A 26,697-nucleotide genomic window follows, 5' to 3' on the forward strand; every position below is an offset into this window, starting at 1 on the left:
ATCTCCATACAAAAAAAGCACAAAAAACTTATTGACTAAAAAAGGAACTGCCTACGTAGGTCCCTGAGTTTCTCTATGAGACTCTCCTTGGGTTTGCCTATGTGATTCCATGTATGAACTTAATAATTTGTCGTACTTGGCTTGCTTCGCCAACTCTTTCTCTACATTACCCCGTAATTCTTCCAACTGAATCTTGTAATACTCAACATCATTCTCATGCCTCTTTACACGTTCTGTTAATGCTGCAAATTTTTCTGTAGTGTTCTGTCTAGATGACTCAGGGATAACCATCTCCCCCAACCCCCTTGCTTACCCTGGCCTGTGGCCTAGTACCTCCCTAAACATTGATGCAGCAACATCCTTAGTCTGCTTCTTAGGCTCTAACTTAGAGTACTTGGCAACCATTTCATTCTATTCAAGGAAGTGAAATCACACATTAATATGTACACATGGATTCGTTCAAAACTACAAGGTAAATAATATGTACACACGGATTCATTCAAAGTCACTCACATGTTTCTCTTCCGTCGCTTTAGTCACAAATTTACCCTTCTTCTTACTCCACCTCACCTCTTTAAAGAAATCAATAAGGTGCTCATCACTCTCAGACTACAAATACAAGCAGGGATTAATACCATTTGTCGGTTTAAATCAGCAAATAATATGTTACTTCCTACATTTACATGTACAAATCTGAATAAAATTCGTACCCTCATTTGCATTAGTCTTACGAAGGAGGTTCGTCCAGCCGTGTGGTTTGTTTGTTACTTCGCTCTATTACTTTTATTTTTCTCAGATATCATCTACAACTCACAGACTTGTATTAACACAACTAGATCATAAACATATAAAAAATAGCACAATCAACATCGATTAGACTTACCCTAATTCCGTGCTTGACCATCAAGCGCATAACTTCACCCAAGTAGCTGGTGTCTCCAACTTTGGCATATTCGCAAGAGCTTCTTTTTTCATCTTGTAATTCTTGTATATTTTGTGAAGTTCATACCGAATATGATTGAACCTCTTCCTAAGTGTCTTCGTTACTATATTGCGGTGATTCTTCTTCGTCCAGTCAAGGATGAAGTTGGCCTAGAGACAAACAACAAACACATTAATTATTTGGTAACACAAATAATAACTAAAAATACACTGGAACATGTGCTAGTATGAGCTTGTGTTATATTACCCAGACACGAGCAATCAACTCTTCCTTCTCATTATTTGGTAAATCATGCTAGCTCGGGTGACTCAGGTCGACATGGTGCTTCACCAACCATGTAAGCCTACTTGTAAATATTGTACAATTTTCATAACATGGGGATGTCTCACCATCCTTTCTGGTTAGCGCTATCGGCCCAAACTTTCGAATCTTGTCAAACTCAAGGTTCTTTGCAGCTCCTCGTCCACATTTTCGGGTAGGTGGTACTAATCCCTCTTCAACTTTTATTATATTGTCCACACATTCAACCACATATTAAAGAGGCTGGTTAGAATAATAAAATTTGAAATAAATACAAACAGCAAACCATTACCATTTGTCATTGAGTCCACCTCAACCCCCTGCTCTTGCGGTTTGGTGCCTGGGATGACATTTGGTGGCACGGTTGAATCATCGGAGGCTGACATGCCATTACCTATAAGATTCAATATAGCAACGGGTGCTCTACCTCTAACGCTTGGTTCGCAGGAAGATCTCCCTCGACCATAACATACACCACGTGATCAACCTCTGCCTCTTCTAGCTAAAGGCATGTTATGCACTGACCTACATGGAAATATTTGTGGCTATACATCCAAACCATATAGAGTACTAAAGCAATTAACGGGTGATGCAGAAAATGACAATAATCAATAGAAAAAGAATGAATAGTTCGACATTATCTTTGAGAAAAAATTGTACATTTAGCTAAAGCTCAACATTATCTTTGAGAAAAAAAATGAACATCTAGTTCGCCACTTTGTTCGTCGAGAGACTATCTTCTTCCGTGCTTCCCTCGTGTTCGGTGGTGTAAGGGGAACTAGATTCGCTGCTATCTTCGTTGATAAACTCGGTGCATCACCCATTAATTTGAGAAGAAACTTGGTGCATCAAAAGAATAATTTGAGAAGAAAACATCATGTGGTTGAAAATTGTAATAGTTTGCAGTAGAGATCTAGCTCTGTTATTTGTATATCAATTGTAAGATTAGTGAAAAAATATAAAAGAACTTGCAAATTTGGTCTCCTAACTGATAAGCACCCAGTTTCTGTATTGATATTCAATGAACAATGAATACACTTTAATGGCAAACTCATACTTGTAAAGGTTTATGTGAATGACATCCCTGCAACTAGCTAACTACACTTAATAAAAAGGCATGCACAAACTCATGCAGTTTGTATAATGCAGTTTATTCATGCAGTATTTATAATGCAGTTTGTATAATGCAGTTTATTCATGCATTGATGCTCATGCAGTTTGTATAATGCAGTTTATTCATGCATTGATGCTCATGCAGTTTGTATAATGCAGTATTTATAATGCAGTTTGTATAATGCAGTTTATTCATGCATTGATGTAAATGCAGTTTGTATAATGCAGTTTAGGAATGCATTGATATAATTTATATAAGGGGAGTGAAAGCTCAAGCCCAAAGCAAACAATATAACTGTATCTAGTATTAATAATAATTTCACTAAGAATTAACAATAGCCTATGAACAGAATTGGGAATTAGTCTTGAGAAAAAACAATAGCCCACAAACAGACCAAAGCAACAGTCAAAAAAGGCTATGAACAGAATTGGGAAAAAGCCATTGAATATCACAAGGCATACATATATATGACAAGTTTTTTGTTAAGTAGCAATCCACATATATATGCCAAGTTGGAGAGAAAAGTCACAAGAAAGAAAGATTTCCCCATATCTTTTCATTTTTCTTAAGCAGTTGCAACCACAATGCAGCCTGCCAACTAAACTAAGTTTCCTATGTTTTTTCTGTTTTTTTTTTTTTTTTCCTTAAACTTCCAATCTAATTGCAATTTCATGACTTATATGTTGTTTTTTGTAGGCAACTTGTAATTATCATTACCATCCATATAAGGCTCAATCCTATGATCCTTTTAACTGGACTACTTTTTTTTTGATGGAAATATGCTTCATAGCATTCATTCATAAACGAAGTTACAACTGTGACTTATCAATACATGAGAACCAGACTATAATACAACTGGACTACTTAAAGCTAGCCTAAAGGAAAGAGTACACTAGAAAACTTTTGGCACTTTCAAACTATACTTCTTATTGATCATTTTATTATGAATAAACTATTTAATAAAAATAAAATTCAATTTTATTACAAAAATACATTTATAGGAAAAAGTTATTGGGAAATTAACCACACCCCAAAAAAAAAAAGAAAAAATCTATTGAGAAACCTTTTTTTTTTTTTTTACACATAACTCATCTTACCGCTGATATAAAAACTTTCCAGATCAACTATGCTAAAAAATATTGATGTTTTGAATTTTTTTTTATTTATTTTTTAAGTTAGAATGAGATCCACTGTAAGTAGTTTGTGTAGGAAAACTGAATATAGAAAAAAACAAAGGAAAATAAAATGATTGACAGTTAATACATGATATCAAATAGAGCAAACGAAGCGTACAATAGTACTAAACACGTTCACAATCTCAAAAGTGGTGAGAGAATATTCTAAAACAAAGCGAATCTATTTCCCTGCATGTATGCACCTCCTTCCCTCCCAAAATACATAAAATTGTTCCAAAATACATAAGGATTATCTAGTGGTTTTAGCAACTTAAGACCCACACGCATTGCGTACCAACAACAAAGCCTTGATTTGGAAAACAACAGCAAAGCCAAAAATAGACAATATTGAGAGAAAAACAACCAAGAGGCTATACGATTTCAAAAATTACAATCAAGATGCTATATGATTGCATTGTATATATTATACAAAAATGCATTACAATCAAGAGGCTATACGATTTTAGAAATTAGAAGTGCTTTGACAGTATATTCTGCCATTTCAAAACCCTAAGTACCAAGAGAGAAACATCAGTTGAGATAGCTCGGAGAGTAAGAGAAACATGAGAGAGACTCACCGGCGTCGAGAGGGCACAGCAGCTAAATCAATGGCGTACGCAACCAGCTAACAGAAGAGAGACAACGAAGAGAACTGACTCTCACTATCGGTAAAGGATTAGGGGAAAAACGGGCGGGCTGGTGAAGAGTTTTCCTACCATTTAACTGATTAAAAGACTTGTTGCAGCAGTATAGATGTCGCCGTAATTTAGCATTCTCCTGGCACAATAAAAATCTTATTGCAGCACAAATTATTACGGCGACATAAAACGCCGCAACAAGTTATTATTCCGGTGGCACTTGAAAATGGACAGAAAATAATCGGGGGAAAAAGGAAATTGTGTATTTCTGGTGGGATTTTATTGGCCGGAAATGTTTACAACCGCAAATTCTCACTTATTTTGTAGTGTGTGCATCACCCTCAAAAATAACATGTTTAATACCTAGTTGTTGACACAAAATAACTGCTTTCAATACTCCATAAGATTCTGCTAGATGAACTTCAAGAAAAAAAAAAAAATTGGTGAGCTCAGAGAAGCCACCATTCTGCCCTCCTAGTCCCTGATCACAACACCTGCACCTATCTTGCTTCTTCCTCTATCAACAGCTGCATCCCAGTTGGTTTTGAATGTATTCAATGGTGGAGGACTCCAACTAGGAATACTGTGACAAGTTTCTACCTGAACACCTTCATAGGTTTCATTAGCTTCCTTGTACTCTGATACAGCAGTTCTGGTTGCCTCAACTATCTTCCCTGGATCCCAAAATTTGTTTTAAAAAACTAAGCTGTTTCTCCTCTTCCAAATCTGGTAAACTGTTCCAGCAAACTCATCAAGTTCCTCATTTTCTAGGATAGAAATTAAGTGAATCCACAGCTCCTTAAACATACTTTCCCTAACTACACTTTTCCACAATTTCTTGAGGCTCATACCCCACACACATCTTGCACTGAGCTACACGACCACAAAGCATGCACGACAGACTCTGGCTCTTGTTGACAAACTGGACATAGTGGAGAGTCCACTATCCTTTTCTTAAAAAGATTAAGTTTTGTGGCCAATGACTCATGACAGGCCCTTCAAAGTAACATTTTGTTGGCATTAGTGACTCCTAGTTTCCAAATATGAGACCAAGTTTTGTTCTTTTGGACAACATATGAAGACTGACCCTGCTCCTTTGTCTCCATCGTGCCTAATAAATGATAGGCACTTCTAACAGAAAAATTCCCATCACTAGTGCATCGCCAAGTCATTAAATCACTTGCATCAGTAATGCTCAGGGGTATTCGACTTATAATTGCAGCCTCTTCTGGATCAAATACTTCCTGCAATAAGGGCCACTTCCATTCACATCCTTGCTGGTCAATTAGACAACTAACTTTGGCATTTTCATCCAGGACCTTCCTTGTAGATTGGACTTTATATGAAGTTGGTAATGGAACCCATCTATCATGCCATATTCTAACTAAATCTCCATTACCAATACACCAAAACATTCCTTCCCTTAAAACCTCCCTACCTGCAATGAAACTCTTCTATAAGTAAGAAGGGTTACTGCCAACTTTTGCCTTCATAAACTCAGCTCTGTGAAAATATTTTGCCTTCAAAACTCTAGCAGCTAGTGAGTCTAGATGTTTCATGAGCCTCCACCCTTGCTTTGCTAGGAGAGCAACATTGAACTTCTCAAAGTCTCTGTAGCCAAGACCTCCATCTTCTTTAGATGTACCTAGAGTTTTCCAAGGGATCCATTTTACTTTAGATCTGTCCCCTTTCATCCCCCACTAGAATTTTTGCATTAATGAATTAATAGCAGTCAAAATTGTTTTGGGAAGTTTGAAAATGCTCATACAGTAGGTTGGAATGGCTTGCACAATAGATTTCAACAAAACCTCTTTGCCTGCCTGAGATAAGAATCTCACTGTCCAGCCTTGCATTCTTGCCCTTCTGCTATCCAAGATAGGTTTAAAGGCATTTAATTTCTATTTTCCCACATAGGCTGGAAGTCCTAAATATTTCTCAAAAGACTTTGCTTCCACCAGACCTGCAGCTGCCAATATAGCCTCATTTGCTTCAATCCTCGTGTTACAACTAAAATAAATAGTTGTTTTGTCCATATTAAGTCTCTGCCCAGAAGCATTTTCATAAGCTTTGAGAATACCACAAAGCCTGCACCACTCCAATGCATTGGCTTTATAAAATAGCAAACTATCATATGCAAAAAAGAGATGATTAACTATTAAACTTTCTCTAGCAAAAGGAAAGCCTGTAATAAACCCCTTCATCTTAGCTTGGTCCAGCATCTTTCCAAGCACCTTGGAACAAAGAATAAAGAGATATGGAGATAAGGGATCCCCTTGTCTTAGGCCTCTCATAGGATTAAATCTTGGCTGAGGTCTTCCATTAAGCAAAATGGAATAATTAACAGTGCTTACACACTGCATGACCAAGGCAGTCCATTCCTCACTGAAACCCAATTTTAGTAAAACAGCTTCCAAAAATGCCCACTCAATCCTATCATAGGCCTTACTCATATCTAGCTTTAAGGCCATATACCCTTCCTTCTTACCCCTCATCCTATTTTTCATTGAATGTGTAAAGGTAAAAATTGGCTAGGATTAGATGACTAAATGATAAGGTTTATCTTATCATTATTTGATTAAATTTGGATGAATGTAAAATAAGTATTGATTTATATCTAAACAATATTGAGTCTATCTAGAAGTTTTAGGAGTTGTTTAGATAAGGCCTTGAAGTCAAAATCGAGTTCTGATAATTTTGCCCTTATCCAGAAGAAATCTGAAACAGAGTTTAGTATATATCAGAAGAAGTTATCACGAAATGTTAGCAGTCTGTCGGGACGCATTTTCACGTCTGTTGCTAACCGTCAGCAGAGTCCTACTGCAACTAGAACTCTTTTCAGACTTTCTATTTAAAGGGATTCGGTTTTGTATCTTCTCAAGGACTTCAAGCCACGAATTTTACAGAGGAGATTCTGAGCGTTTATGAGAGAAAATTCACTTGAGAATTTTCATAGGATTTTTCATCTCTTCTTGAGTGTGATCGTGCTTTGAGTGTGAAGCAACATCGATTGGATTTCAGCCTCTGGAGTTTCAGAAGGGAAGTCAACATTTAAAGATGGCCAGAGGTTCTGGCTGCTACTGCGGTAGAAGACAAACGGGTCGTTTGTCTAGACAAGTAAGAGAGTCGAATTGCAAAGGTTTTGTAATTGATTATTGCTTGTAATTGTTCTTCAAATAATAAAATTGACTTTCTTGGGTTTGGCTACCCGTAGGATTTTACCTTTAAAGAGTTCTTTAAAGGGTTTCCCTTCGTAACCAATCGTTGTGTTTTGCAAGTTTGATTATTTATTTTAAAGTATTTGATTCGTTTCATAATCTTAATAATTGAGATCTAACTTATTTGTTCAAGGGAATTGGTAGACAATTTCGTGGTTTTACAGGGGTACGTTGGGAATTTTAATTGGCATCAGAACGTGATTCACTCATTCGAGTGTGATCCATGCCCTTGTAGATCATGTAGACGTCATTACACGTTCCACCATACTTCGATGGGGAAAACTAAGCTTATTGGAAAGTTCGTATGAGGGCTTTTCTCAAGTCTTTAGATGAACGTGTATGGCATTTGGTTGAACGAGGATGGACTAAACCGGAGACATCAATAGATGCTTGGACAAAAGATGAAATTAGCAATTGCAATTTGAATAGCAAAGGACTTAACGCTATTTTCATGGCGGTATCTTCCGAAAAATTTAAAAGAATCTCCATGTATAAGATTGCTAAAGAAGCTTGAGATATTTTGGAGGTTACACATGAAGGTACAAGAATAGTAAAAAATTTGAAATTGCAAATACTAACCTCAAAATTTGAAGAGATTAAAATGTTGGAAGATGAAAATTTTAATGATTTTTATGCTAAACTGAATGATATTGTGAATTACAGGTTTAATCTCGGCGAGAAGGTGGAGGATTCAAGGATTGTGAGGAAGATTCTAAGGTATTTACCTAAAAGATTTCGACCCAAAGTTACCGCTATTGAAGAAAGTAAAGATCTTGATGCAATAAGGGTAGAAGAATTGGTAGGTTCTTTACAAACGTATGAACATTCGCTTCCTCAAGCAAGAAAAGGTAAGTCTATTGCCTTAAAAACTATAGAACAAAATCAAGATAATTTTTTTGATGAAGAAAATCTTAACAATGAGGATATAGATCTTATAGTCAGAAAATTCATGTTTAATAAAAAGTATAGTGGAAAGAAAAAAAAGAGGTAGAGAATTTTCTGTAAAGAAAAATTATTTTGAAAAATGGAATAAAGAAAAATCTGATAAAGTAAAGTGTCACGAATGTTCTGGTTATGGTCATATAAGAATTGAATGTCCAAATTTCACGAAAAGTAAAGGAAAAGCATTGAATGTCACACTTAGCGATAGTTCAGAATCTGAAACTTCAAGTTCATCATCTGATTATGACAATACTTTTGTAGCTTTTTCTACTGTTGTTAATGATTTTTCTGATATTGAGCCAACAAAATCTGAAAGTGATGATGACAATAGTGATTCGGAGGTTGCTCTAGTTATGGATGATCATGAGTTGAGTTTACAAGAAGTTTACAATGATGTATGTGAAGAAGTGATCAAATTAAAGAAACTCAACAATAAACTGTACAAAAAATTCACTAATATGAAGAGTGAGAAAAATAACTTGTTTGAGGCATTCAAAATTTCTGATATTGAAATAGCAAGATTAAGGAATCAAAAAATTGCATTAGAAAAAGAGTTGGAAAAGGTTCAAGAAAAAACAGCAACACAAAAATTAGAAGAGATGTTGAGTATTCAAAAATGTAGTTGTGATCGCACGGGTTTGGGGTATATGACTTCCCAATGTATGGAACTTAAAAACTCATTATCCGCTGCCACCTCATCAAAAGATATCATTTTTGTTAAAGGAAGTCAAGATGAGGAAACTCCAAAGAAGACCGTGTCTACAACTCATGTTCCTAGAGCCTCACATGATAGATCAATGACAAAGAAGCCCAGCCAAGGTAAGTTTATTCCTACTTGTCATTATTGTGGTTTTATTGGTTATATAAAGCCAAATTGCTTTAACTTAAATAAAGTGAAGAAAAATGGATGTGAAAGAAATCCGAAAAAGAAAGGAAATAGTCTAGAAAATCAAGTTTGTGATATGAATCAACAGATAAACTTTTTAAGTCTCCAACTTGGTGAACTAGAAGATTTTTGCTTTCAAAATAAAGAAAAGATCATACAAAGTGGTGTTGATGAAAAGAATAGGCCAAAATTTAAAGTAAAATGGGTGGTTAAAAAAGATGCCATGTTACATTAATTGATAGGACTACTTACATGTTCTTGCATCCTTTACATTATTGCATTAGCCTAGGACATGCATTTTATTTTTCTGTTTTAAATAAGAAAAATATAATATAAAAAAAATTCTGGTTTGGTTCAAAACTTTTCTTTAAGGAAAGTGCATGCTTGATATGTCAAAGTTTGAGCATTTGTGTTCTCACTTAATAAATTCCTGAACCTATGCATCTCTCTACTTTGTGCAATTCACTTTGTGCATACTAACCCTATAGATTATCTTGGCAAAGTTCATTTTCAATGCACAATGAGAAACTTATATGTATGTTTTTTTATAATTAAAGTTCACATCATTTAATGAGATGCTCATCAAAGAGAGAGTTCATACCTTGAATTGACTAATACTTGTTGAACCTAGTACAAAATAAAGAGCTCTCCTCTTGCCAAATACAAAGAGTTGATCCATATAGAAAAATTCGGTGTTAATTCATTGCAGAAAAAGACAAACACCCTACACGAATCTACTACCTTAAAGTTCTTATAGAAAAAATAGTTGCTCTAATCATTATGGAAAAAGATGAGCAACAAACATGAACACAAAAAGGGGGTGTACAAACTAGTGTTTAGAGGAGATGCTCATGTATCTAGGCCCTAGAATAAAGTTTGACTTTTAAGGTGAAGCAACAAACTCTTGTGAAGGTATCAAAAAAAAAAAAAAGATATTGAAGAACGGAGTTCATAAAAATGCTATATTATAAGTATACTCACTCACACACTCACATGAACTTTGACATTGATGATCTTATGAGAAGTGAACATCCATAGTAATTGTTGCAAATAAGAGGGTGTACTCTATTGAATTTGTTTTGTGAGTTACACTATGTTTAAATTAAGATGCATCTAGGCATGTTACTTGTCTTTTTGTTTTCTTTATTAAAAAATAAAAAATAAAAAAAATTTCAATTTTTTTTTTTTTTGTTTCTATAATAGGGTATGCCCATCAAGTGTTTGTTTTTTTGTCTCAACCAAGTTGTCTCAATCATTTGTTCATTGTTTAACATACATTCATGTTCATACATCATGTGCATTTAATCCATGAAAAATTGAGACACATGGGAGTTGTTCATCATGTCTTCCTTAGTGTTTTCATCTTGGCACACATAAGTGATATTTATTCTATTTTGTGTCTTGTCAGATTAGTGACAAAAAGGGGGAGTATTGGAAGAGCACATTGGAATATTTTGATATTAAGAAATTTAGGGGGAGTTTGAGTAAGTGGAAGTTTAATGAATTTGCTGAAAATATAAAATGGGGAGCAACAAAATATTGAGGGGAAGAACTATATACTTTAGGGGGAGTAGTAGAATATTGAGGAGGAGAACTAAGTATTGAACATGGTTATTGATGATGACTAGAACACTTTCTTTTTGTAGGTTTACATTACATCTAACATTTGATTATTATTGGGACTAGTTTTAAAGAATGTTCTATGTCATTTCTTATCATTACTGTATTAAGATATTTTTCACGGGATCTTGGTCTGCTGGTCGTTTTTGTCTTAGGTACACACTACATTCATCAAGTTGGTTTTGTGACTGATCCACCAAAGGGAAGATTGTATATGCAAGACATTCATCAAGTTGGTTTTGGCACCAATCCGCCAAAGGGGGAGATTGTAAAGGCAAAAATTGGATAGGATTAGATGACTAAATGATAAGGCTTATCTTATCATTATTTGATTAAATTTGGATGAATGTAAAATAAGTATTGATTTGTATCTAAACAATATTGAGTCTATCTAGAAGTTTTATGAGTTGTTTAGATAAGGTCCTGAAATTAAAATCGAGTTCTGATAGTTTTGCCCTTATCCAGAAGAAATCTGAAACAGAGTTTAGTATATATCAGAAGAAGTTATCATGAAATGTTAGCAGTCCGTCGGGACGCATTTTCGTGTCTGTTGCTAACCGTCAACAGAATCTTACTGCAACTAGAACTCTTTTCAGACTTTCTATTTAAAAGGATTCGGTTTTGTATATTCTTAAGGACTTCAAACCACGAATTTTACAGAGGAGATTCTGAGCGTTTATGAGAGAAAATTCACTTAAGAATTTCCATGAGATTTTTCATTTCTTCTTGAGTGTGAAGCAACATCGATTAGATTTCAGTGTGAAGCAACATCGATTAGATTTCAGCCTCTGGAGTTCCAGAAGGGAAGTCAACATTTGAAGATCGCTAGAGGTTCTGGCTGCTACTGCAGTAGAAGACAAACGGGTTGTTTGTCTAGGCAAGTAAGAAAGTCGAATTGCAAAGGTTTTGTAATTGATTATTACTTGTAATTGTTCTTCAAATAATAAGACTGACTTTCCTGAATTTGGCTGTCCCGTAGGGTTTTACTTTTAAAGAGTTTTTTAAAGGGTTTCTCTTCGTAATCAATCGTTGTGTTTTGCAAGTTTGATTATTTATTTTAAAGTATCTGATTCGTTTCATAATCTTAATAATTGAGATCTAACTTATTTGTTCAAGGAAATTGATAGACAATTTCGTAATTTTATAGGGGTATGTTGGAAATTTCAGAATGCATTGCTTCATAGGCCACAATAATGTTATCAGAGATTAATCTCCTGGATACAAAAGCACTCTGAGAAGAGAATACAATAGAAGGCAAGAACTATTTTAGTCTGTTGGCCAGGACCTTTGAGACCACCTTATAAATTACATTACATAAACTTATAAGTCTGTTCTCAGTGACTAAAGATGGATTCTATTTCTTGGAAATTAAGGTAATATAAGTATCATTAAGTTCAGTCAAACCACTCCTTTTGTCCAGGACTTCCTGAACTGGAGCTGTTACCTCCGCACAGCATTTCTTGGTCACTTTCAAGCTGTCATATATATTAATCTCTGTACGCACGTACGTAGTTAATTTCCGTCTATGTTTTAGGGTTCTTTAATGCATAACAACCCCAAAGAATATAACAGATCGAATTTCCACCCACCTACGTTACGACTCATGTTTGCTTTGGACTGATCACTTTGAAGCTTTTCTTTTTTCTGTTCCGAAGATAAAGTCGAACGTACCTTTAAAATTGATGAAGACTAGCTACTCCTTTATTCCTAAAATTATATAATTTTTTTTAATAAATTCTTTTATATATGAAAAAAATTATTTTTATTAGTGACTATTTATTATCACATACTACATATCTTATAAAAAAATATCTATATATCTTATAAAAAGTATCCCTACATTTTATGAAAATAAGTAGTGACAGAATGCATATCATTTCTCGTATAAAAAAACACTCCAGACATAAGCAGATATAGCGAATCCAAGACACTGCCCTAGCGGGATTCCATTGTCGTATTCTGACAAATTAGAACTCCTCTCACTCCCTCTCTCTGGCAATTCCAACCTGGAAAAAGGCTTCGCAGAAGCTGTTGTTCAATGCAAGCTATGAATTCCACGTGGGCTTTCATAACCAGTTGGTTCACACCCGCCTATCTCTTCGTCCTCCTCAACCTCACCATCGCCACCATCTTTCTCATATCCCGATTCGGCCCTCAGAGACGACCAAAACAGCAGCAACTCGATCGAGTCCCGTCCTTTCTTGACCGAGTCACCTCCATCAACTTCTCCCTCCACAAGTTCGACCAACACAACGCAGGCCCAGTCGCCGATCAGTTTGACCTGCCCACGGATCCCGAGCACGTCAACACCCCGTGCCCCGTCCCGGATCATCCTCCGCCCCAAATCACCCGGTCTCCTTCCTTGTTGGAACGCCTCAAGTCCCTCAACCTCTCCTCTCTCTACCGATCCGACTCATCCGCCATGGAAAGCGAAGTTCATCATCCTTCGGATCTGAACTCGGACACTGATCATTTGGTGAAGCGAAGCAAGTCGGACAAGGGTGTCGGAGCTCCGCAAAGGCCGGTGGAGAAGATGAAGAGGTCTGCGAGTGAGAAATCGCCGGTGGGGAGCTCCGAGGAGAAGGAGACGATGTCTTTGGAGGAGGACGAAGACGTGGACGTTAAGGCCGATGATTTTATCAACAGGTTTAAGCAGCAGCTGCGGTTGCAGCGGCTCGATTCTCTTCTTCGTTACAGGAACTTGCTTAAAAGGAATTAATCGAATTAAATTCATATTATTATATTTCTTTTTGCTCTTTTCGCCGATTATACACATTTCTCGTTGGTCTCACATGGCAAGATCGTGACGGTATTTAATTCGGTCATTTCATTCCTTAGTGGATAACAGAGCATGGCAGTGAGAATCCAACCAAGTACTGGAGTGCCTTCTGTTCTCATGGCCGGCGTTTCCTCTTCGACGTCGATTTGATTGAATTCCGAGGTAGGGTCATATTGGTCATTTTGGACCCTTATATAGGGTTTATTGGGGTGATGAAATGAAGAGTAATGGCAGTTTGTGGACAAGTTTAGATAATGATAATAATTTTGTCAATATTAATGAAATAGTATGAGTTTGATTTTATTTAGATTGAGAAATATTTTTAACTTATGTTATATCTTCTTATCGTTACATTTTTATTTTTAATTTTGATGTATAATATAATAAATAATTTCATTTTTTAAATATTAAAACAATAATATTATTAAAAAATAATATATTAATAATATTTTATTTAATTTTTATTTTAATTCATTTCATCTTAACTCAACTCACTATCTAAATTTAATATTAATATTTTATAGAGTTTTGAAAAAAACAATTAAATAAAAAATATTATAAAATTAAATTATTATTATAATATAATTTTTTTAATATTATTTTTATTCGTGAATTTGAAAAATTTAAATTATTTTTTATTTAAAAATTTAAAAAAGTTGTAATAATATTAATTTAAAAATTTGTAATGATTACTTATTAGTTTGAAAGTATTTTATATTTGAATACTGATGTTTGATAATGAAATGAGATAAAAATTTTGAAATGAAAACTTTTTTCAAACAAGCCATTAATTAATTAGTGCGTTATATATCTTATACCGTATTCGTTTAGTGCTTGCTTAAATTAATTACTTAATTAGTAATTACTTTGCATGCATGGTCATGGATGTTGATGTAAAATGTCTAAAATGGCCAAAATTGAAGTGGATAAGCTCAAACTTCGTGGGTCATTTTGTTTGTGTCATGTCAATGAGGAGGGTTAACGTATGAACGTTACATGCACGAATGATGGCGAGTAAGGCGCACTACAATTCAATTCAATGGTAGTAATGAGTTGAGTTCCTCCAATAAAAATATTGCACGTTTTTTCACAAATAGTTATACGTTCAAGAATGGTAAAAGTAATCAAATCAATTATTGATTTAACACAATAAAGGTTTGCTATGCACCATTTTCATATATTATATTTATTTTTATTTTTATAATTTTTAAACTAATTAACTTATATTTATTCATTATCCATCCATTACACATGAAAATGAGGATCCTGATAAGTAGAATTTTTCTAAATTAGTATGAAAGACAGATTTTATTATTAAGTTGGTGTTTGACCACACAGTAAAATACTTATATATTATAATTTAATTTAAAATTTTAAATTTTATAAATTAAATTTTATTATTTAAGTAACGTGAATGGTGTACTCTGTATATCAGTTTAATAATAGAATTACTCAAGTTTGAAAAGATAAAATTAGATGAAAATGAAGAATGAAAGATGTAACAACTATTTTTTTTCCATGGAAGGACTAGTACTATGAATACTTTATAATATAGTAATTTACAATTGAATTTTCCTCATTTGTTTAATTAATTGATCAGGAGTACGATGTTACATAAAGTCGTGATATTTAGGTTATCTCAAAGAAAATATCGATCGGCCTAATTTAATGGCATTAGAGTACTAAATATAATTATTATAAACTTGGTCAATCTTAATTATGATGATGATTACTGTTGTGGTCAAGGTTTAAAAACTTTCAACACTTCCAATCGAGTGACTTGCCAAGTTTCAAACAAACGACCATATTAAAATGAAAAGGCAGAGAAAATATAGTTGAAAGAGATGGTTGGAGTTCAACTCTTTCGGCCATTAATGTCCATAACAATTAATGATCTGTATTTGATTAAAAACATCACACACACTCACACAGTAGTTATGCATCGAATGGCTCGAAAAAAAGTGTCTTACCATTTATCACTAATTATTTAAAAAAAAGAGATATTCTATGGTATATCTCCCAAGGCTGCATCTAGTCCCATGATTCTGGAAGGGAAAAGCATGCATGTCTCCTTGACTTTAGATTCGATAAGCTAGGCCGAATTAGCAACTCATGTAATTAATTAATTAAGCGTACATGTATTTTATTTTTATGCAAATATTATATATATAGGACTTGTGTGCATGAGTGTATGCCTTTTCTATTCTCTTGATCTTGTCAATTCTTTTATTAATTTGTTGCTGTGATTATGGATTAGGTATGCCAACCAAAGTAGTTTTGCTTAAGCATGCAGCTTTCGATCGAGATTCGAGATGGTGACATATAGTTGATGAGTGAAGAGAGATTAATTGCCTATCTTTTGATCTTAATCTCATGTTTGTGCACTAACGTACGTATATTCGAAGTTGGCTGGTGGATTTTGATCAGTACTTTTTCTTTTAATAAAGGGTCTTCAATCATCACTGTTGTTAATGGGCATTTGGTCATGTACGTAATTTACTTTTTATTGATCGACTAAGACGCGAATTGTCTCCTCACGCATATGCTCGGTAAGCTTAATTGTGAGATACCTAATTAGTTGGCCATCCACTCACGCAATTCTATCACTTTTATGACTTCGGTTTATATTGAGGATAAAATGTAGCCAGCCCAACCCATAAAAGCTCGAAGTACAAAGAAAGGAGAGAGAGGAGATCAAAGGGGCTGCCATATCATGCTTGTTTACACGGGATTAAAGTTGATGTTTTTGGACATGTAAAAGGTGAGAAATGACGTAAAGAAAGACAATTGGATGATGAAGAGGGCAAAATTTTTAGTTTTTAAATCATGGATATATATGAGCTCTAAGCATCTCTCTCTATTTACATTTATATACTTTATTTATTTTTTAAACCATTGAACTCTAAGCATCGGACCACTGTCCGATCGCAAGCATCCTTCTTTTTTTTTTTTTTTTAAGAACAAAAAAGAGGACAGAGCTTTCATATTTTATTGAATGAGGAAAATCCATATCAAGTAAAGCTAAATACCAACATAACAAACAACCCCAAATAGATACATTTAAATACGTAAACTGGCACTTATGGGGGAGGAAAATCCATAACAAGTAAAGCTAAATACTAACATAACAAACAACCCCAAATAGGTACATTTAAACACTTAAACTAGGCAAACCAAGATAATCCAATCTAAGCAAACCTCTAACCTGTAAGGGTAAATCATCATAATGCAAATATCTACAATTCAAACCCTCATCTTCCTGCCTTGCTAGGAAATCTGCCACTTTATTACCTTCTCGAAACAAATGAGAAATCGTGTAATCAACTCCATGAAGAGCTTGAAGAAACTTCTTCCAAAAATTCCACAGATACCAGATTGTACAAGCTTTATTCCTAATCCAACGTACAACCAAATCTAAATCACATTCTATCTCAACATGCAAAATCCCCATCTCCCAACAAAGTAATAATCTAGAAATAAGCGCTCTAAGTTCCGCTTCATTATTAATACCAAAACCAAATTTAGAAGAGAACGCAATCAACATCCGTCCTGCATCATTTTGCAAAATACTACCCCCACACCAACTCCCTAGGTTACCTCTATAAGAGCCATCAACATTGAACTTCACCCATCCTTGCCTTGATCTACTCCAGCTTACAATTTGTGGCGGCCGCATTTTAGGATTATGCAAGGAAATATTCAATTCGGCTAGAAGTAATCTGTCTGTACCCGCAACACCTTCACGATTTTTCGCCAAAGGAAAAAATTGCCCAAGAGATAATTGAACACCAAATTGCCTTAGGCAATTCTAGCTTTCCTTCCACTCTAGCACCAAATCTACAATGCCATAGTTTCCAAGAAATCTCACACGAAAGCAAACCAATCAACACCCCCTTCATATTTGATTTTTTAGCACAACGAAACCAATAGCAAACACGAGCCCACTAGCTATGAACATGCATGCAACAGACACCAAAAATCTGAGTTGCCTTCCTCCACATTGCCTGAGCAAAATCCCCTGAACACAAGACATGATCAAGAGTTTCAATCTTGCCCTACATACAACAATCACACCAAGAAGCCAAAGGAATTCCAACCGACTAAAACCTTCCATCCACTGATAAGCAATTAAACCTGGCCTTCCACATACAAACAGATTTTTTTTTTTTTTGAAGTTTATTATGCCATATCCACTCCATTCCTTCTAGATTTTGAGCTGTCACTTTGGTAACCTGCCAAGCCGACACTATAATGAGTTCGGCTGCTAGACTGTTACATCCTCCCCTTCTCTGCAAGTTGGAACCTATGAAATAATTTCCTCCATCTTAGTCGATCCAACCAACTCCTCAAGAAACCTCCTATCCCATGAGCTATCCACCCAACAGTCCTTCACTTGCAAATGAGAAAGACTGATCTCGAAAATATTAGCTGCAAGCGGACCCCGTGATAACCATTTATCAAACCAAAAGGATGCATTTCCATCCCTCACCCGAACGTGTATATTATCCAGAACCACCGGCATAACACATACCAATGATTTCCAAAAGCACAAATTTGAAGCTTTAGCAGAAACCTCCATAACATGTTTTTTTCCTTAGTATTTTTCCTTAAAAACTCTTGTCCATAAATTATCCATAGTCAATAATTTCCAAGCAAACTTCAAATGCAACGCCTTTTGAACCTCAGAAAAAATCCCTTAGGCCAATTCCGCCCTCCATAGTGGGCTTACATAATTTTTGTCCAAGCCAACTATTTTCTCTTGGCTTTACCATGACCTTCACGCCAAAAAAAAATGTAGAAATGATAGAGTTCAAGAACAGTCAATAAATGAGTCGCCATACTAGAAAGAACATGCTTTAACAAAATTAATTTACCCCCTTGCGACAACGATCGAAGCTTCCACCCAGCCAAATTCCTCTGAAATTTCACCACCAACACTCTAAACTTGAACCGCCCCACCAAAATAGGAGCCCCCAAGTACCATGTGGGCAACCGCCCCTCTATAAACCTAGTAATAATTAGCAAGCTAGACTTTCATATAGTTCCGATTTTATTAGAGAAGAACAAAGCATAATTCTCCTTGCTAATAAGCTAGCCAGACCAACTAGCATATAAATCCAACATCTTCATGAGGTACTTCATCGACTTCCTATCCCCATTAGTAAAAATCATAAGATCATCTGCATATAGTAGATGTGAGACTAAAGGTGCACCACGTGGATGTGCAAAACGCCCAATCCTCCCCTTCTCAAAACTAGTTTTCAACAATCTAGATAACACTTCCACCATAATAATAAATAAATAAGGCAACAAAGGATCGCCTTGTTGCCGACCTTTCGAAGGTTGAAAAAATCCCTTATACGTCCCATGCATCATAATAGAAAACCACATCTACTTAATACACCTCTCAATCAATCCACAAAAGTTTTTTGAAAAACCAAACGCATCCAAAACTCTAAGAAGAAAAGCTCAATCCACCCTATCATATGTTTTGGCCATATCAATCTTCATCATTGCATTGCCCCCACTCACTTATTTATTAATAAAATGCACCTTCTCTTGAGCCAGCGATATATTCTCAAAAATACTTCTGTTAGGGATAAACGAAATTTATCGAAGTTTTAAGGATTCTACACTTTCAGGATTAGTACAATAAAAGATGATGAATAATACCTTGGTAGCTCTATACCAGAGAAAAATTCTCTTGTTGCCTCCACCAAGTCCACTTTCACAATATCCCAGCAAGCAATAAAATATGCTGATCCAAAACCATCAGGTGCTATACTGCTATGTATAGGTATAGATAAAAGCGCCTCTTTGATCTCATCTTTAGACGGATCTCTACAGATATTATCATTCTCTTCCACTGAAATTACTTGTGTACAAGACTTGATAAATCACCCTGAACAGTGGCGTCGAAACTAGTAAAAGCCTGCTGAAAATGCATCACCACCCCTTGATGTACCTCTTCTAGCGAATGCAAAAGAGTCCCATCAGAAAGCGACATCAACTAACTTACCAAACGACGCCTCGCATATTCGCCACTGCATGAAAAAAAGATGTATTCTAATCGCCCTCACTTAACCATTTTTTCTATGCAATTTGAGCCATTTGAATTTCTTCATTATGCTCCCAGAAACTCAACTAAGCTTTAGAAACCAACATCTCCAATTCGAGATCATTATCAAATTCTACTTGAAGCTTTCCTTCTATCAACTCTATCCTTTCTTCTAACTCCTTAATAGTATTTTGAATATGACAAAAAATTCTAATATTCTAGTTCTCTAGAGCTAGCTTCAGTCTTTTTAAATTGGCTGCCAACTTACATAAACCTCTACCCAGTACAGGCTCCTTCCAAATCTCATCCACAAAATCATGAAAAGAAGCACGTCAAATCCACATATTCTGAAATCGAAATAAGGTTGGACCATACCTTCCATCTACCTTCATGTTACGAACAAGCATAGGACCATGATTAGAAGTTTTACAAGATAAATACTACATGCAAATATGAGGAAAATCACTCAGAAACTTTGCATTCACCATGACTCTATCCAACCTAGCCCACCTCCTCACACGACCCTCTTGACCATTTCACCATGAAAAGTTATGGCCATTAGATGGAAACTATAACAAACCACACCTTTCCAAACAATGATTAAAATCCTCCATAGCCACTAAGGATCTCGGATTTCCCCCAACTTTCTCCCCATCCTCCTAGATAATATTAAAATCACCCTATAACATCCCATTCCCCTACTGAGGTCAGGAGTGTCGCTTGCTTACGTACATACATATAGCCGGGTAAGAGGCTTGCATAATTTATGAAAATATTGTTCATCACTTAAAAGAGTTTATAAAATAAGCTGTCGTAATAAAACATAACACAATTTTTCAAACTGACTAAAACAAAAATCACACAACAAAGTTACTAAGTTCAAACTTTGCTCTTTCTAAGCCTGGCCCGCCTACTCGAACTAATCATCCTCCTGACCTGGCTAGTTAGACAATATGAAATAAACTAAAATGAGTCAAAGACTCAGTAAGAAATCCATCACAATTTGAACATAATAAACATAAGGATTTTCATAAATGTTTTCATGCTGAAAACTTAAAATCATGACTAATCAGACTGATGCTTATGTTTATGTATGACTTGTCTTGATTATCTGAATTAACTAATTGTTTTGACATGTCTGACTGATCTGATTGTACTGAGCTGTGTTGCCTAACACACTTAACCCTGTGTGCAAGGTTGTGCACTAACTTCCCTCGCTGCAGTACAAAGGAAGCCAACTATTCAGTACTCTGGTGTACGGAGGACCACGCTTTAGTCCGTGACTTGCACTCCCACCTTGATCTAAAATTAATGACCATTTGGTTTAATTGTTCTGATCTTTTCTTGCACGTAAACTTAAAATAGTTTATGTGTCTTATACAACATGAGATGCATGATATACATAAATTGTAATTTTTGAATCTGAACATGATGCTGAATGACATGATCATGAGCTGTGCTAAGTGATATGCTGGCATACATCATGACATGCGTGGTATATAAAAAGGGCTGTCAATGAACTAGCTTGAATAATACATATATAAATTGAACTATAATGATCCTAATCCTAATTCATAATCAAATACTTACCTCCATGTGCTGCTTCCTGAATGTTATTTCGTAGCCTTTCACCTATACGAAGTATCAAATATCACTAAATTTGTCTAAGATAACTTGTCCTAATATTCTGCTAATTTAATATATATCATGAAGAATAATTTAATACACATCAAGTTTCATACAAAACTCATTGAATCATATATATCATATAATTAAACATATTATAATTTAGTAAAATACTTGGGCTAATTCAACTTCATTAAAACAAGTCATGGAAACATAAATTCTTAAAATAGATTTACTTTCATTTAATTAACATAGTTTTTACCTTTACAAGAAATCTAATAATTTACATATCGTTAAAAATATTGTTAACATATTTCTTTATTTTAACAAACACAACTTAGTACATAATTAAATAATATCTGTCAAAGCCAAATGCTTAACTTGTATAATAAAATAGACTTAATCAGATTAAAACATTTAAAATAACATCAAACACTTACTATTTACGACTGAAATTTAAATACTAATATAAAATATCTAATCTTTCAAACGTCATATATATCTTTATCTAAGTTTATACAAATAATTTGGGGGAAACATTCGATTCATAAAAATAGACTTAATAATATTAAATATTAAAAATTCTTGTAGGCTATTACTATAGTTAAATCTAAATTTTAAAATTATAACTTAATAGCATAATTAGGCTTAATATAAATCTATTAGATAAGCTACTGAAACTTAATTTATAAGTTTAACCATAATTTAATGCTTAGTAATTTAACTTTAAAAACTCTTAAATATTTATAAAGTTTCTGAACCATTATGAAGGCACTAGTTTCTGAAAAATGTAACCTGCCTAACTCATTTTAAAACACAAGTACATTAAAATCCCAGCTTTTTTTTTTTTTTGAAAGGAAAGTTGCTTGTATATTCAACTTAAAGACAAAGAAGAGTACATATTGCATAGAGGCTGACCGGCCCTTGTAGATGACTCCTTAGAAACTTCTAAAGCTTCCTTAGCTAAACAATGAGCTTTTTGATTGCCACTTCTTCTAAGAAAAGAAACACTGCAGTGAATAAAATTAGAGAGAAAGGCTCTAGTGTCTGAAAAAACCAAGTCCACACTATCCCACCTCTCCTTGTGAAGGCTAAGACCCTGGACCACCTGCAGAGAATCACCCTCCAATACCACTGAGGACAGGTTGAGCTCGGATGCAAACATAGCTGCATGAAGTCCTCCCATAGCCTCTGCCAGCAAAGGAGCAACACAGCCTTCCCTTGCTACCCTCTTTACAGCAACCACATTACCCCTATGATCTCTAGCTATCAGACCAAACCCCACCCTGTCACGTGCTTCACTCACGGCTGCATCCCAATTTACCTTTACAGTTCCCTCTGGAGGAGGAGACCATATGGATGCCTGGTTGGTGTGCAAGCGGGAGTCAGGCATTGGAACCACCTGAGCCAGTTTAAAGTCCTCCAGTTGATGGGCATCCCTCTGTGCTAGAAGTCTAGGATGTAGAAAGGATCCCTCAAAAACCAGCTTGTTTCTTCTTTGCCAGATATCCCTTGCTGTCATAGCAAAAGCCCCCAATGTTTGTATGTCACATAGGTCCCTTAGCTCCTCAATGATCTTGAAAAAGCTCTCTGCCCTCACAGAGCTTTTTTGGATTCTCTTTGGTCCATAACTCCACACGTCCATGGCTGAGGGACAGTTCCACAGAATGTGACCTGCTGTCTCATCAGAACTGCAGCAAACTGGGCAGAGAGGAGAGCTCACAATCTTCTTCTTGAAGAGGTTCGACATTGTAGGCAATGATTCTAAGCATGCTCTCCATAGAAAAACCTTGACTGCATTGGGAATCTTTAATTTCCAAAAACAAGTCCAGTTTTTGAAATCAAGAGATCCACTTGATGACTGACCCTTCTGACCTGTTGTGAGTTCCTTTTGCAAATGATATGCACTCCTTACTATGAAACCACCATCCTTAGTGCCTAACCAGACAAGCCTATCCCTTGCTCCACTCGTGCTCACATGAATCTTCTGGATCACTGCAGCATTTGAAGGTCCAAGCAACCTTAGGATCTTTTCCCTGTCCCACTGTTTGGTGTTTTCATTTATAAGTTCAGCTACCATAGCTTCCTCATCATTGATTAGCCCGTGTCCTTGAACCATGAAAGATGAAGGTTGAGGTAACCATCTATCCTTCCATATTTTAGTCTCCTTTCCATTACCAATTCTCCATATTGAACCTTTCTCAATTAGAGCCCTTGAGGAATAAATACTCCTCCAAATAAGAGAAGGTCTGGCCCCCAACTTGGCCTGAAGAAAACTAGAGTTCCTGAAATATTTTGCCTTGAGGACTTGGGAGGCCAGAGATGTAGGGAACTGGATGATGTGCCATGCTTGCTTAGCCAGGAGTGCCGTGTTAAAACACTCAAAGTCTCGGAACCCCATCCCTCCTGACTCCTTTGATTTTCCCATTTGACTCCAGGAGACCCAATGCACTTTATTACCCTTATCCTGTTTGCCCCACCAGAACTGGTTCATCACCTTGTTGATTTCCATCAATAACACTTTAGGGAGCTTGAAAACTCCCATACTATATGTTGGAAGAGCCTGGATGACTGCTTTGAGGAGAACCTCTTTCCCTGCCTGTGAGAGGAGCTTTGTCTTCCAGTTGGTCACTTTACTTTTAACTCTGTCAATAATGTTTTTGAAAGCTTTGTACCTTGATCTACCTACCAGAGAAGGCAGACCAAGATACCTCTCATAGCACTTGGTAGCTCTAGTGCCAGCTAATCCCAATATGTAGTCTTTAGCTTTTGGTTTAGTATTGGCACTGAAGTAGATTGAGGTTTTATCCTTGTTGATCTTCTGACCCGAGGCCCCTTCGTAAATAATGAGTAGATAGTTAATAGTGGCCCATTCCTCAGCTTTTGCTCTACAAAACAGCAAGCAATCATCTGCAAAGAGCAAGTGGTTGATGTTAATCTGCCCCTACCTATAGGAAAGCCATGAATTCTTTTATTCCTTTCAGCATGATTAAAGAGACTGCTAAGCACCTCAGACACTAGCAGGAAAAGGTATGGGGAGAGGGGATCCCCCTGCCTAATGCCCCTTGATGGTTTAAAGAAACCCTGTGAGGACCCATTAAGGAGCATAGAGTAAGACACACTTGTTACACAACCCATAACCAATCTGATCCACTTCTCTGAAAATCCCAGCTTGACCATAACAGCTTGTAAGAAGACCCACTCAACCCTGTCATATGCTTTGCTCATATCAAGCTTAATGGCCATATGACCTTGCTGTCTCCCCCCTCGAATTGACATAAAGTGCATGGTTTCAAAAGCAACAATTACATTATCAAGGATCATTCTCCCGGGGACAAAAGCACTTTGTGTCTGGGATACAATTAGAGGGAGGATTAACTTAAGCCTATTGGAAAGGACCTTTGATACTACTTTGTATAACACATTGCACAGCGAGATAGGTCTGAATTCCTTGACAGTTTTAGGTCCTTTAGCCTTGGGAATGAGCACTATAAAAGTTTGGTTTATACCACTGATATCTCCCCCTGAGTTGAGGACCTCTAGAACAGCTTGAGTAACCTTATCACCAACTATATTCTAGTGAGCTTGGTAGAATTCAGCAGGGAATCCATCTGGTCCTGGTGGCCCGAGGGGGTTCATCTGAAACAAAGCTTCTTTCACCTCACCAGCTGAGAAATCTGCATCCAGTAAGGAGTTCATGTTCCTGTCCACCTTCCTGTCAAGCCTGGCTATACATCCATCAATACCCACAGGGTCATCTGAAGTGAAAAGGGATTGGTAGTAATTCCCAAAACACTCAGAAATTTCCTCTAAATCCCTGGACAGGCTACCATCTTCCCTAACCAAGCAATTGATCTCATTAGTTTTCCTTCTCTGGTTGGCACATCTATGGAAGAACTTGGAGTTACTGTCTCCATTTTTAAGCCAAGCTTGCTTAGCTCTTTGCTTCCATTTGACATTTTCTTCTTCAAGTAGCTTGTCAAGCTACAGCTGAAGCTCCCTGATAGTACTATTGTCTGCTCCAGTGTTGTCTTCCTGCAGAATAGCCAATTGAGCCAGCTTCGATTGAATAACTTTCCTTTGTTGTTTAAGGATGGTATTACTCCACTTCACTAGGCCTTCTTTGCACTTGCTCAAACATTGCTGAGACCACCACATATGCGAACCTCTTTGATGTAATTGAGGGGACCAGCAGTTGGTTACTATTGTATTGCAATCTTCATGCATTTTCCATGAGGCTTCATATCTGAAAATTCTCTCCTTCCTATTCCCGTTGCTGATATACCTTCTCCCACCCTGCTTTAGATGCATTACAAGAGGACTATGGTCTGAAGATTGTGCTGCTAGAGCCTGGATGCAACATTCAGAGAAGTTCAAGGTCAATTCCAAATTTTCCAATGCACGATCTAGTCTTTCCTTGGTGAAAAAAGGCCCCTCTCTATTATTACACCATGTGAATTTATTGCCTTCAAACCCCATATCACTCAGGCCACACTCAATCAAACTTCTGCTAAATTCTTCCATCTGGTGGTAAGGTCTCACTGCTCCCCCCTGCTTCTCATGTAGGTGCATAATCTCATTGAAGTCTCCAAAGCAAAGCCATGCCAGGCCCTCTCTTGGTTTCAAAAAATTCAAAAGCTTCCAACTGTCTCTCCTATGAGCTGTTACTGGCGAGCCATAAAAACCAGTTAACAGGTTTTGTTCACTGTTGTGTTCCATTTGCAGAAGCATAGAAATGTGGTGCTGAGAATAAGATTGCAGGATGAAATTATCTTCACTATGCCACATAAAGGCCAGTCCTCCACTCAATCCCCTACTTTCAACCACTATAGAACAGTCAAAACCCACCCTTGATCTCACCTCCTCAACTTTGTTCCTACCACATTTAGTTTCTATTAAGAAAATGAACTTGGGCCACTTAGTTTTCACCAACATATGGAGCTCTCTAACTGTACGGGGGTTCCCAAGCCCCCTACAGTTCCAGGTAAGGCCTATCATGGCCCTTGGTGGGGCTGCAAAACAGCCTCCACCAACTGAGAACTGGAAGTGTTTTCTGTAGTGGGACCAGACAACCTGAGCTTTTTCCTTGTCAGGCCCACCTCCCCCTCAAGGCTACTACCACTGGTGCCCCTCTTCTTAGAACTAGCATCCCTTGCTCTAGTCACACGAGGACTCACCTTTCTAGCTTTTCTTTTCCACGTAGATCCCCTTTTCTTTATCATGCTTCCAGCAGAGTATTTGTCCACCTCATCTGATTTTCGAAAAACTCCCAAAGGGCCCTTGCTTATGGTGCATATACTCTCCAGTAGGCTAGGTTGAGAAGCCTGATAATCTTCTGTTTCCACCTGGAACATGTCCTCTCGGGTGGTCACCATTTTAGTATCTATCTGAGGACCTGCAT

At 36.3% G+C, this 26,697-nt stretch overlaps 2 protein-coding genes across 2 annotated transcripts; one reads left to right on the top strand and one right to left on the bottom strand.

Annotated features, from left to right (window-relative positions):
- Positions 1 to 12,719: 12,719 nt before the first annotated feature.
- On the top strand, positions 12,720 to 13,898 carry LOC122305690 (pathogen-associated molecular patterns-induced protein A70-like). Its single transcript, XM_043118253.1, has one exon. It carries the CDS (start codon positions 12,872 to 12,874, stop codon positions 13,550 to 13,552), a length of 681 nt encoding a protein of 226 aa, XP_042974187.1. The 5' UTR covers positions 12,720 to 12,871; the 3' UTR covers positions 13,553 to 13,898.
- Positions 13,899 to 16,763: 2,865 nt separating this feature from the next.
- LOC122304853 lies at positions 16,764 to 26,294 on the bottom strand. The gene is made up of 10 exons (XM_043117119.1): positions 25,285 to 26,294; positions 24,957 to 25,182; positions 24,296 to 24,872; positions 22,354 to 24,206; positions 21,261 to 21,302; positions 20,046 to 20,110; positions 19,286 to 19,453; positions 19,166 to 19,202; positions 17,586 to 17,667; positions 16,764 to 17,350 (listed from the first exon to the last, which is right to left on the bottom strand). The coding sequence occupies exons 1-10, from the start codon at positions 26,292 to 26,294 to the stop codon at positions 16,764 to 16,766; spliced, it is 4,647 nt and encodes a 1,548-aa protein (XP_042973053.1).
- Positions 26,295 to 26,697: the final 403 nt, after the last annotated feature.

This window comes from Carya illinoinensis, chromosome 3 (assembly GCF_018687715.1).
Source record: "Carya illinoinensis cultivar Pawnee chromosome 3, C.illinoinensisPawnee_v1, whole genome shotgun sequence".
Lineage (NCBI taxonomy): Eukaryota > Viridiplantae > Streptophyta > Magnoliopsida > Fagales > Juglandaceae > Carya > Carya illinoinensis.

Coding starts and splice junctions, on each gene's coding strand:
- LOC122305690 (XM_043118253.1), top strand. CDS start 12,872: ATGCAAGCTATGAATTCCACGTGGGCTTTCATAACCAGTTGGTTCACA.
- LOC122304853 (XM_043117119.1), bottom strand. CDS start 26,294: ATGATAGGCCTTACCTGGAACTGTAGGGGGCTTGGGAACCCCCGTACA. Junction 24,207..24,295: donor AGTGTCTGAGGTGCTTAGCA/GTCTCTTTAATC, acceptor TGCTCTTTGCAG/ATGATTGCTTGCTGTTTTGT. Junction 17,668..19,165: donor TATCGCTGGCTCAAGAGAAG/GTGCATTTTATT, acceptor TGTTGTATGTAG/GGCAAGATTGAAACTCTTGA.